Source organism: Xyrauchen texanus, chromosome 23 (genome assembly GCF_025860055.1).
Source record: "Xyrauchen texanus isolate HMW12.3.18 chromosome 23, RBS_HiC_50CHRs, whole genome shotgun sequence".
NCBI lineage: Eukaryota > Metazoa > Chordata > Actinopteri > Cypriniformes > Catostomidae > Xyrauchen > Xyrauchen texanus.
The window spans coordinates 17,569,206-17,582,861 of record NC_068298.1 but is presented as its reverse complement, the minus strand read 5'-3'; the positions used below and the strand labels follow the sequence as shown (position 1 = coordinate 17,582,861).

The 13,656-nt window shown below is 36.5% G+C and overlaps 1 protein-coding gene across 6 annotated transcripts in view; it reads left to right on the top strand.

The window, feature by feature from the left end:
* LOC127663120 (fibroblast growth factor 13-like) overlaps positions 1-13,656 on the top strand; it is a 136,077-nt gene that overhangs the window by 106,478 nt on the left and 15,943 nt on the right. For all 6 annotated transcript variants that reach the window (XM_052154579.1, XM_052154582.1, XM_052154577.1 and 3 more), the window contains one exon: positions 1,966-2,069. In XM_052154579.1, coding sequence (XP_052010539.1) covers positions 1,966-2,069 — 104 coding nt within the window. The remainder of the gene's footprint in view (positions 1-1,965; positions 2,070-13,656) is intronic.

Here is a 13,656-nt window from a genome sequence, read left to right as displayed (position 1 = left end):
GTTAGCAGGTTGAGCTCATTTGCTGAAAAAACATCATGCAACAATGTAAAACAGGTCTCTAGCGTGCGAGCAAATGTGATTGAAAATTCCTGTGTGTGAATATGGAAAATGATATGGTGGTGCGAGTCTTGTTAAACAGTTAAGTATTTTACTTGCTATCACTAACTACGTCACATAGCACTGGGCTTTTGAAAAAAAGTACTTGTTTGACGCACAACGCATGAGTAGATGCATTTTTTTAACTACAAAAGATAGGGTTATTTCATTGCAGATTTTTCTGATCTTTATGACACAACCATTTTGGTGTTTCTACACTGGAGGGCACACAAAATATTTTTTGCCAATGAGAAATACATGAACGGGGTTTGAATGTTATTTTAGGCTGGGATAAAATTGAAAGACGATAAATCTCAGAATGTTATTCACGTACCCCCATTGTCACCTCACGTTCCCAGGGGCACGCGTACCCCAGTTTGGGAAACACTGCTCTAAAGCATATTTTTTCTGTTAATGTAACTGTGGCCATTTGGGCAGGGAAAAATAATATCAACCAATAATATCACAGCCTAACATGTGTTCAATCAAATGCTGATAATAAGTCCCCCACCACATTATTTACAGCTTGAATGTTTGACATACTCTAAATTACAGAATTATGTCACATTACTGAAATTATTGTAAATGCTGTTTCATATTTAAATAAATTTGGGGTTGAGTGGGGTAAGATGTGTCATTGTGTATGTTGTTTCTAAACCTTAAATGGTACACAATTGTCTTTCTCATGTTTTTATAACATATATTTTGGAAAGGCACAGCACCTACAGCTGCTTGAGTTTGAAAGGAGCACATTATAAAAGTGATTTTTATGCTAAAAGCTGTTTTTACATGTCAAAGTAAACTTATCAGGTATACAAATATACAGTATATAATGCAGAACATGCAGGTGTATTGCAATTGTGCGATACCACATCAATTGTTTGGATTAAAGATTAACTATGAATTATTAAATAAAGTATTTACTTAGCAGTTAAGTGTCATAAAGTGTGCCAAATGCTTTGAAGTAAGCTGTTCCAATGACTCATCTAATAGTGATAGAGAGCTTTGCATCCAAATGCATGAAATACAATTACATTGGGCTCATTGAGAAACAAGACGCTTATCTCATTTCCCTTCCCAAGGGTACAGCTCAAGCCTAGTGTACACTACACAACTAAAGCTTTAATGTTTTGAGTCAGCGACTGGTCTTCTTCACAAAGTCTCAGATCTCACATCGAACGGTTGTGTATTGTGCGCACAGCTGCAACACTCTGAGAGTGGTCACAGATGCTACGGCAGATTTCAAATCAGCTACATATCTAGACATCTTGTCGTCAGGTGTGTGTACTGTCCCGACGAGCAAGAGAGCGACAATGAGCGACAGCCAATGAAATATAGAGAGAGCGCAGGAGGAGAACAAGGTATTGGGAAGCAGGAGACAAAAAATGATTTGAAAATAAAATAAAACATCACACACATCTCTCTACTCACTCTCTATATTATTTCAAGCTGTTTTTCGTATTTTTTCCCTTTACATATGGTGCAAATACGCTCTAAATTTGGTGCGAGATGTTCTTTCATGTTTGTTGACATGTTATTAAGAATAAACTGTGCAAGTTTGTAAATAAATTTAGTTATTGTAAAAGATTTTTGCCAATATGTTTGAAACGGGACAATGATAAAGACCGCTTTAACATGGTCCAAACTGTTTTGAGATTTGTACACTTCAAAAACATTCAGACAGTGGGCTCATAGTGCCACAGCAGCTGTAAAAAGTTACTTTTTAAGGAAAAAGTTGCACAACTTTTCCCTTCTGTTTGTAATGGGTGATATCATAATTAGATTGTTTAGAGATTTTGTCAAGACATGTAGTGTTCATTGTGAATTTCTAAAAACAAATTATTGTGACTTTCCTTGTTTCCTACACAGCCATGTTTAACCTCATCCCAGTGGGCCTGCGAGTGGTGGCCATCCAGGGAGTTCAGACCAAACTCTATCTGGCCATGAACAGCGAGGGCTACCTGTATACATCAGTAAGTAACTGCAAATTCCTATTACAAATAGACCTTTGTGCAATTTACTTCACTCCTTCTGCTCTTTTGAATAAAGAGGGAAATTAACACCATGCTGCTGCTGTCCAGATGAACACCTGAGGTCTTGTCATTAACACTCATTCCACAAGCACAGCATGTCACTTCACACACACTCTTCTTTTGCCAAATCATGATCAGAAACTCTTGATAAACTGACCTCTAGTTTAACACTTAAGGGCCCCTCACACATGTTCTTCATGCAATGGAATGGTTCCAAAGAATTAATCTCGGCGTTCATGGCATGACTGTCTAAGGCGTACATCTAGTGCACGTGACCAGCAATTTTGTGCTCCAGAGCACAAGAACGTGTCCTGTGTGAACGGCCCTTTAATGTGACAAAAAAAAAAAACTTGCTCCCAACAGCATCACACACTATCACAGATATCTCACAGATTTAGCCATATAAACAGATGATGCCTCCTCTGTGAGCTAGTCACACACCCTTTCTCCATATGGCATGCTGTCAGAAAAATTCAGTTAAGTTACAGCTGTAATTGCATATCAGGCCTGGACAAATTTTATAACAAGATGCTTTCATAACCTCAGCTCCACACTCCTAGTTTAGACTATGCAAAGCCCTGTTCACTAAGTGATGTGATTACAGGGTGAATGATGGAAAAGATGTTTGTTTACCGGATGTGGTTGGGCTGCCTTTTGCGCCCTCACCCCTCACAGCCTTGACCTTCCACCTGCCTGCACCAGACGAAATGTCGGCACTCTGACATTCGTCTTGGTTACTATGGTGATATCGGCAAGGCAGTATGTGGGTTGAGCAAATGCATACCAGTCACAATCATTTTGTTCTGCTTCAGCAACACTTATATGAGACATTTTTGCTTTTACAATATCCCCTCTGGCACATATCAGTTACCAAGTGAAATCATCTTCAATTAGCGACATATTTTGATATATAAACAAACATTTGCAATTGCTGTAAATGTTAGAAAGAAACTTGAAATATCAGTGTGTGCAAATATCTTTACTGAAACATGGTTGAGTGCTTGGAAGGTGTTTAAGTCCCTTGTGGAGAAGTTATTCTCTGTTTTCTCTGAAAAAGGAGGTATAAAATATTTTTTCCCAATGCAGGAATTGTGCATCATGCCTTGTATTATAAAGATGAGTTATTGAAAAGCTGAAACATTTAGAAACAAGGAACCTGTGAAAATGTGCTGAACTGGCAGCTTGCAGCTCAATATTGATTGATTGCATGAAAACATGAATAATGCAACAACCTACCTGCCAAACTCCTGCTGAAAGACGGATGTCAGAATTTCATGTGGTTGGTCGCGTTGAGCACGTTCTGTCTGACAAGAGAGAGTGGGCACAAAATAATACATACGTATATTTAAATCAAATACAACAACAACAACGCACACTTACTCATCTGGAGGCAGGCACTAATCCTGCATTCAGTATGAATAAAAGTGGAATATCAGGGCAGTAAGCTAAGAATAAGGTGACTTCGGAAACTTAAGAGAGCAGACAGGAAGGAATAGGGATGGGCTCGAGTACCTCATGTACTTGACAGCTGTGATTGATCATGAAAACACAGTAATAGAAGGCGACTTAATCACCTTAGTAATTGTCAGTTATTATTTTTTTAAACTAAACATACAAATGTCAAAAGAGGGCCTCATTTTTAAATTTTTGGTGGTACCTTGCAGTTAAATTCATCAAACAGCATTTTACACCAACTCAGTACACTATGACTTTCTGTTCAGAGTAGTGACACAAATGCTGAGCTCTGTACTTGGTTAAAAGCCAAGTACATCACCGGTGCCGATTAATTACACCATGTAACAAATTATAATTTTTATTTTTTTTGGTTCCTGGGTAGTAAGTGCTATTTCCTAATTGCTTATGCCTCAAAAGAATAGAAAATGGCTATTATTCCTCACAAACTTTGCTTTTGTGACCAGGACAGTGATATATAGAATTCTACCGTATAATAGTAAATCTCGAAAAACTGCTCGCTTCTAAATCATTTGTAGTCATTTTTGTATTACTTTGTTCATTTGGATTCATATATATATATTTTTTTTTCGGACTTTATGTGAATGAAAAGACACAAATTCGCAGTTTTCTCATCGGAAATAGGAACATTTCAAAATATCACTGTTATTATTTAATTAGGGGTGTAAATGGTATCTTACACTATTTGCCCTTAGTGCAAAGAGGATGCTTTTTGTTGCTACTTACACTAAGCATCAAAAGTGTCTGCCTTCTATATTTATTTTATGCTTACAAGTTGCACACACAGATAGTGTAATGAGAACCTATAAAGGATGTATTTGCACCTTACTAGCTTTTGGTATCTTTTGTTTTGACCTAATAAGTTAATTGTTAGTAAAAAAAAAACAAATGTAAAAAGGCTATTAGGCAAGGGTAAGAAATCAATGAACAAAGGCCTATTAAATAACTTATCATTCCAAAAAAGTAGTAACTAGTCCCTTACAAATCGAATGATTAATCATTAATTACTGTCTAATTTCTGATAAATTGTTACCATTTGTACATACTGTAGAACAACTGCAAAATAGTGCAAATGGAATGCCCGTCACTCTGAGTACTTAGTTGATTTATCTGTCAAGTACTTGATTAGACAAAATAGCCAAAATGCCCATCCTTAGTACACAATCAGCTTTTACCCCAGCAGCAAGCTCATCCTGTTTTGTGGCTGGGGATTGCACCCTCCGTTCCTGTAGCTCGCTGCGGCAAACCTGTTGTCGTCTAATCTGCTGTATGTAATACTGTTTGTCAGGAAGCTTGGGATGGATTCGGTCACAGAATGCAAAGAACACAAACAAGAGAGCAGACATTGGGAGACTAGCATGAGCTCAAAGCATGTAATCTGATCAGAAAGTTTGATATAATGCAGCCAACATGTCCAAGGAAGGAACCTACAAATCCTGTGGGGACCTTAGAAAAGCAATGAAAACCAAACACACACACTAACTCACCTACAGTTCTTTGTTCCCACTCAGTGACTTTAATGTGTGTGCCTTAGCATCTGTAATTAAAACATGTGCTGGAGTGCTCATTAAATTAAAGTTCTATTCTCCACAACACTAATACCACTGCACGGTACAACTCGACTCTGCTCGCTTTTTGGGGGGTTTCCACTGTGGATAGTACCTGGTACCTGGTTCCTTTTCTAGTACCACCTTGGTCGAGGTTCCATGCAAGCCGAGTTGATGATAAATGTGACATCAAAACCCTGCAGATCACTGATTGGTCAGAGAGAATAGTCACTACCAGCGTCACTGGATTTGCCACACGGGACATCAACCCACTAGTTTTAAAGTTAGCTACAGTGATAGCAGTATCATTTGTTCATGTGACTTTCGAATTGTAAAAAGAAATGGCTGTGCACAAAACCACGGCGTGTTCAGTAAACGAGGTGCAGATGTTCCTCTCATTAGCAACGAATGAATCGACGCAAAACAAAAAAGTCTTTCTGGCCGCTCAAGGCTACCACTGGACCTTCCAACAGTGTATGGAGAAGTAAAAAAAAAACTTTAAAGTGACTACAGAACCATCAAGTAAAAGTGGAAGTGGTTCGACCAAACGCTATCTAGACCAGCAAGCAATGGGAGAGAGGGTGCCCTGTACTCAGCCATGGCTGGAGTCCACAATGGAGGATGGAGGATGTTAACTCTATTCTGCTTGCTTCTAAGACAACCAGGCCAATTTAACTTTTACACTTCACCAAAATCACCATGCAACAACTGCTTTATGCAGCAAAATGAGCTAGTAGCTATAAAGTCGTGTTATTGTTTATTGTTTTGTGTCACGTTTAAGATGATGTCACGGCGGTGAGTCGGTGCAAATGGCGATCGGCCTATAATCCCACCCATGTTGAGGTGGCACTAAACAGCAGTGAAAAAGCAACCTCGAGTCAAACTGTAACGTGCAGTGTAAAAGTGCCATTACATTTTGTTATCATGGCATCTTGATCGACAGCGGAAGGAAGGAGGCTGTATTTAACTGTTTCTATGAGTGACAGCACAGCAAGGTTTTTAGATGTTAATATTTTATATGTTAGTCTGGAGAGTTTTAATACACACAGGTGTCTGAACAATGATTTGAATTAATATCCTGTATTTCCATTTTAAAAGCTTCCTCTGCAGTTGCGTCTTTACCATTTTGAAGCAGAACTGTCATATCAGATCTCTCTTAATTTTGCAATAAATTCTCATTATATGCAGGGGTTAAATTGGGCTGGTACGTTCCAGAACGATGTTCCGGCACCTTCGATTCTATAAAGAAAAGAAAATGCTTGTTTGTCAATCCATCCCATTTGTTGTATTCTCTGATGCAGTTTTTGTTTGATCCCCTTGAGACATTCCATCATTAATCTGCAAGTGTACTTGCTTCACTCTAGTCAGTTGTGGACACTGGTAGAGGCAGTATATACGAGAGCAGCACCTGACCGTGTACCCCCGCATAGGTTTGTCATCACTTGATTTTTGGGTTCCCCCATCTCCGAAATCCCAATATAACCCCTGATTATATGCACACGAGAAGTGTTTTAAATGGTGATTTTCAGTTGAATGGAGGAAGAGTGCATTCATGTTATCGAGTACAGTGTAGAGAATGATGAAACTTTCAGCCAGCATAAGTGGATGATGATTATAAGTGAATGATGCTGTTCATCTCATTTGATGTGGGGGAGTGTGTTAGTGTGTCAGCATGTGTATGTTGCCAGCTTCATCTATATTCTGAAGTCTTTTTTAAGTTTTTCTTGTGTGTACATGTATGGTGGAAAAGTTTGTTGCATTCTGAAGTCTTTTTGAGTTTTTAAATGTGTGTGTGCTTCGAGGGTTCTTTGCTCCCCATGATTGGATCTTTGTGTCTGCTGCTACAGAGTCACACACTGCTTGAGCCACACTGCCAGCCAATCAGACTTAAGTAATGTTGGGAAATCCCCAATTAATGAAGAGTAGCCAGTGAGTGACCTATTTTCCTGTGCTGGTGTGTAAACCCTGTGGGGTTTTTTCCCCTTTGTGTAGTTTGCTTTAGATTTCATAGTTTTTTTTATTGTTCTCTTTTGAGTATTTTCACTTTTTGTATTGTATTTGAGTATTTTTTTAAAGGGATTTAAACAAACCTGCATAATTGTTGCTACGAAAGAATTATACCTCAAATCTTTTTGAGACAAGGTGTACTATTGAATACTTAAGGCCAGAAACATACTTAATGCAAGTACATGTTGGCCCACTCCAACAAACAATCTGGATGAACGTACTTCGCTGATTCTTGAGATAAGGGAAAAACATGTCCTACATACAAAAGTCCTCTCTAAAAATCAAGAAATTTATTCAAATAAAAAATTCTGGAAAAGTTAAATCTAAAGAAAATGTGCATGTATTACTTTGTAAATAATTGAATAAAAAACATTTTTTTATGCAATCTCTATAAGTACATGTAACTTAACCTGTCCTCTGTAAGAGGTGAAATTGTTAAACTGCAAAACAAAGTGTAAAAAAACTTTAAGGAGGGACCTCAAGGAGGGACCTGAGCCATATTAAGGGACCAAAATATCACAGAGACTGGAGGGTGGGCTCTTTTGAATTCAATCAGAAACCAGCCATCCAAAACCCCATAGTAACTGCATTGCAACATGCTAAAAACAGTCAGAACACCTTAGTAAATAAGGTGGTACGAAATGGGTATCTCACGATTTAGTTCGATATACGTTTTGAGGTTCACGATTCGGGTAGCACTTTATTTTACAGTATTGTTCTACATTTACATACTATATAATTACAAAAACTATAGTAATTACTAGGTACTAACCCCAAACCTAACCTTAACCCATAGTAAGTACATGTTGTTACCCAATATTACTCAGTATGTTCTTGGGTAAGTCCACTGTAAGTATACAGAAAGTACACATACTGTAAAATAAAGTGCAACTACGATTTTATATCATCTCAATTCGATATAATAACACCTAAATGAGAAAAGGATGACAGAAAATTTTGGGGTGTTTTATGTTTGATCAAACTGCACATTATAATTTCTCATCAATTTATACTAAAACACTATATAAATGCTCAAAGTTTAACATATACCTTTCGCTATAAGAAAATATCACAAACAAATAAGTCTTCAAAAATAGTGGGCTATATTCAGGCTGATCAGGTGCAGAACAAGCAATAGAACTGAACCGAACCTGTCCTGAAAAATATGTGGAAGTGTATATATATTTTTTATATTTTGTTTTTAATCATTATTTTAATCACATTTTGCTCTTTAAAAATGTAATCAGTCAATTGTCAATTAATATTATATCATAAAATTGTATATATAATAATGATTTGAGCTGTCTGTGTTTGAAGTAAAAAGTGTACAATTAACAAGTAATAACATTCAGTGTACATTCATTTTTATGACAAGCACTAAAAATCTCTTTAAGATTCACAGACTAATGCAGTGTTCTGGTTCATTAACGAGAGAAAAGTCTCTCTCTTTTTTATTGCATCCATGCTACAGTTTGTGTGATTAAAATTTATATTTTTTTGTACTTGTTTATGTGACTGTAAAAAACAGAAAGGATATTAAAAGACACATTATTCAGTGAAAGTGATGTGCATGATCTCATCTTTGATGGACACACATTACACGGAAGAAAAGTTCCATTTTAATTTCAAGCACTTTCCTAAATAATAAGGCGATTTTCCAGGTATTCCACTACTTAAATTTCGTATAGCTCAATTCAAGCACTTTAAGCACTTCAAGGACCTTGTGCAAACCTAATAAATAATATGGGGGGAAACAGGTTGGGGTGTCTATCAAGCAATAGATAGATTACCATGTTTGGCGGTTTATTTAATTTATGATCACATGGACAGCAAACAATGTTTCAAAATATAGAGTTTTCCCTTGATATGGTTCATAATTTTTTTGGTTCATATTATATTGAAATTCAATATATTGTCCCATTTCTATAAGCAACTGTATAGAAACTCACTAACAACCACCCATATAACACCCCTAGAAACATTGCACCAACTATTCCAAGGGGCTAGCACCACTCACATTTTCTTCTGAAAATGTAAAAATCGAGTTATTTTTAATTTAAATTAAACATACATGTCAACTACACTTGTCACATCTGTGGTTCGTGTGTTCAATCGCAATCTGTGCATCTGTGTTTGTGAGGAGAAGAGACAGAAAATAAGGGAGAGGGAATGCATGCATGAATGAGTCCATATTAGTGCAAATGTATCCATAAGTGTGACAATGAGTGGGGAGAGGCAATAAATGAAATATATTTTATATTCTTTTCTCTATATGCGCTCTCTTTATGTTTCCAAGTCTGGCAAATATATAGCATCATGTATCAATAATAATACCTGCTGCTCTGATTGTTGAACAAATCAAATGTTAAAACAATCATGGGGAAATAAATAATTTAAGCACAGAATATTACAAATAAACAGTTGATAAGATAACAGTCAGCTTGCATTGGTGTGTGTGCAGAACGAAGATGACGTGCAGGCTGTCCAGTGTGCAGTTTTGTGGGTGCATTTGAAGTTGGAAATCAGTTTAGTGTTGGGTCATTAAGAGCAGGCAGGGACAGGCACATCAATATTACACTCCCACAGACTACAGAGAGTAGCACAGATGCTCCCTCTTTCATGTATAGTGGCCATAACCAGGACTTTGGAGAGGGAGTATTAATCTAAAATTATCTTTATTACATACATTCTCATTTTAGAGATTTGTGTTGTTTATAAATGGGGGAAACAACAGAATCTGGCAAATTGGCTCGATTGTTATGGTATCATGCTTGTTTTGTGAGCACATTGTGGTTATTTCATGCATAAATCCTCAAACCTGTGCTCACATTTACAGTTTGTCACCAGGGCACCAGGATCACAAACCCTTGCAGTTCCCCTACCTCCAACATTTCAATTGGAAGTCAAATATAACTCCCAATTACAACCCCTCAATAAATAAAAATTTTAATGTACTGATTTAAACAATTTGACCTTTATTTTACTGATGAAATGGTTGTCACTGTCATTGTGCTTTCCAGATATGTGATATCATACAATTCTGACAACATTTTTGTTCACCTATGAAGAATAATTGCCAACCCCACAATAAGTAAATAAAATAATTTCATTTTTTTTATTTTAACCTTAGGACAGGTTTAATATTCAGGAATAAGTTGGCTGTAGAGCAGCATAACTGGTTAAAGATAATTTTGTTAACCATCAGTCTTGAAATATATAAGTCCATTTCAATACCTGTGCATGTGTATTTATATGGTTTTCAGATTAAATTAATTGAATAAAATTAATTGAATATATTGTTTTATTTATCTACCAGTTCATTTTTATATGATCAGTTAAACATTTCTTTTTAATTTCATATAATATTTAAGTCAAAATAATTAATCTCATTTTATATTTGAATTCTCAATTCAATTAATTTTATGTTAGCTGAAATTGGACTTTGGATATATATATATATATTCCTTTTTAAAATGTTGTGAATTCAGTTTTAATGCATTCATTTGAACCACATAAAAATCTATTATATCAATCATGTACATCCTTGACAGTAAAGTGAAAAGACCTTTACATTATACGTGTTAAAATGATACTATTTTGATTGAATTGCTTACTAACCATGTCTTTTTTAGATAAATCCAACCTTTCATGATCAAGCAATAATCATAGATACCAGAAAATTGCATAATGTAACTCACTGTAATGCACTGTTAAAATAAAACATTTAAAAACTGTACTGCTCATATAATACACATTTTAGTACAGAAAACAATAAATAAGTGCTGCACATTATAAATCTTCCAGAATGCCTTGCCCTGATTTAGTTGTACATTCCGAGTACAGTACATTACTGTACACATGATTTTTGTTTGTTTTCACAAACTGAGTCGAAATTATTAACTTTCATAATCAGCAGCATGTCACAGATGATGTCAATAGACCTTAACTTGTATTGAACCTGGAACATTCCTTTAAGGAACTGAAAAAGAAAACTAAAAAATAATAGTCCTCCAGTAGACTAAGTAATGTTAGTTTGCTTTTAGTTGATATTTCAGACTTATTGAGCCTGAGTGATAATTAAATTATGAGGGTGGGTGGTTGAGCCAAGGAGAAGATGAGGTACAGGTAAAGTGACCTGGCTTAGAGAGGTCTCATGCATTTGCACTGCAGGAACAGCCCCTGACTGGAATATGTTCTGTCAGCTCTCCCATTTACCCTTTTTCTTAAATGGAATAGGATTTGGAAGCGCGTGAGAGGAAGAGTGGGTAAGGTAATGAGATAGCTCGAGTGAGGGATGATGAGGGAATGGAGGGAAGATAGATAGAGGCCATGAGGAAACTTAGAGGAAGAGGAGAAAATAAACAAGGTTAGCTATTGAAAAAGACACTGAAAGACAGGTGGGAAGATCTATTTGAGGAGGGATAAAGAGAGAAAAGCAATAAGGGAAAAAGTAGAATAAGGAGGGTAGAGGTAATATTGGCTTGATTGGAGGGGGAGGGCTGAGCCAATTGGAGAGAAGTGACAGGTGAAAGTGGAAACTATTCTTTTTTATCCTGTTACCTGTACACATATGAAAACCAACCGAAGTTAAGTCTGGTCCACATTGCAAAAAAAGTTCCTGGTGGACTGAAATAAAAAATAAATAAAACTGTGTGGCCTGCTTCATGCATGTGTGCAATATGCATCGGACAGTCAGTTGAATGGACTGTGGCCATGCCATCTAAGGCTAATACTACTCTGTATATTGCGAGCGCACACACAAGCATAAAAACACAAACCTCTCCTCATGCTTCTCCGCCAGGGAGGGGAAGCCCTCTGGGAGAGGAGAGGTAGAGGCAATGTGGGACTTCCCCATTAGAGGAAAAGATATTAGATACAAATCAGTGAGTTGGCAACAGCGTGACTGCAGCTCCTGATATAATTAAATGTGGAGATAGAATCAGCTCAAACACAAAGCTATACAGCACCTCAAGATCTGCTCTCTTTTCAGGGGTTGCTTTACACAGCCTTTAGCTATTCATTAATTTTTCTTGCTCTGCATCCATTTTACTACACCTGAACAGTAGTTTTATTATTATTATTATAATTATTATTATAGACTGTCGTGTAGATGAGAGATTGTTTCTCCTCCCATCACTGTGTGAGAGCTCGTCAGCTGGCAGGCTGATCTCTGGCACAATCCAGTAATATGCACATCATCAAGCTTTTCACTCCTTATTCTCATCACAGATGCAAGTATAGGCTATGTGTGGTAATATAATAAAACTGCCTCCTGCCTCTATTCTCCACAAGACATTAGCAGATGCTAAAAAAAACTGCTGTATTTCCATGTAGATAGCTTTTCTCCATCGCTTTTAAATGATGCCACTACTTGCTGCAATTTGCATCAGTGTTAGACATGAAATGGAATGGACAATTAGGAAAGTGCCATTTCTGCCCTGTGCATTTCTCTCCATCTGGAAGCATTATTGCTGTTTATAGTGATGGAGCAGACATTTAGTCTTAGTCTATGACATTCTACGATAGCTTAGTTTAGACAAAGGTTTGATATTGTTCAAAATTTGTTTTGAGTATGATTTTATGGTGCTTCTTGTCTGTGATAACAGTTTTTGTTTTTATTTGTTTTTAGATTTAGGGTACTGTAGCAGATACACCCTACAGTCTCAAACATTATGATCTAGTATAACAGGACAGTACAGTTACATGCAATAGAGGCTTTGTTTGTGAAATCAAACTACACCTTGCTCATTATAATGTACTGATAAGCACTTCTGTATCGATGTAGAATTTCCATCATTCCAAGCTGCTAACAAAATTCAGAGAAGAATTTAGCTTAAAGCTGATTTTAAAGAAAAGGAGTGGAGAGTAATGTAGAATTTTAATATTGACAGATACAGTTTGCAGGAAGCCTGCACACTCTGTTGGAGAACTAGTATTAACTTGATTCAACTTTTTGGAAATAAGTTTCCTGCCCCCACCCACCTGTCAGCACTCCAATCGTTTTTGTTTATGTGAATATAACAATTATGATACATTTTTCCCGATAATAATCCAGTCATTATTGAGAGCAGCTCTGCAGAATGCATTGTGCTCTAATCTTTGATAAGTATTATGACCTTCAGCTAAAACATTAGGCTATAATAGTTTATATTTGTTTTATTTCGTTTTATTTCATTTTCAATTTTCACTCCAATTTAGTTTAGTTTTCATTTTGTTTGTTAGTTCTTTGTTAGTTTTAGTTTAGTTTTTCAATACATTTAGTTTTTCTTTTAGTTTTAGTATTTATATTAAGGGAAATTGGAGAATGGGGAAAACAGGCATTTGTGTAATGCAGGTTGTATTGCTGGACTCCCCAATGTCCAATTTGTAAATAATATTATTGCGGCTGGCATCCAAGTAGGATTTTTGCATAAGACCAAAATGCTAAGAAATGGCCCTGTTAAAAGTACAGTTATGCAATCAACTCAATTCTCTGTGACAGAAATGTAAACTGCGCTGGG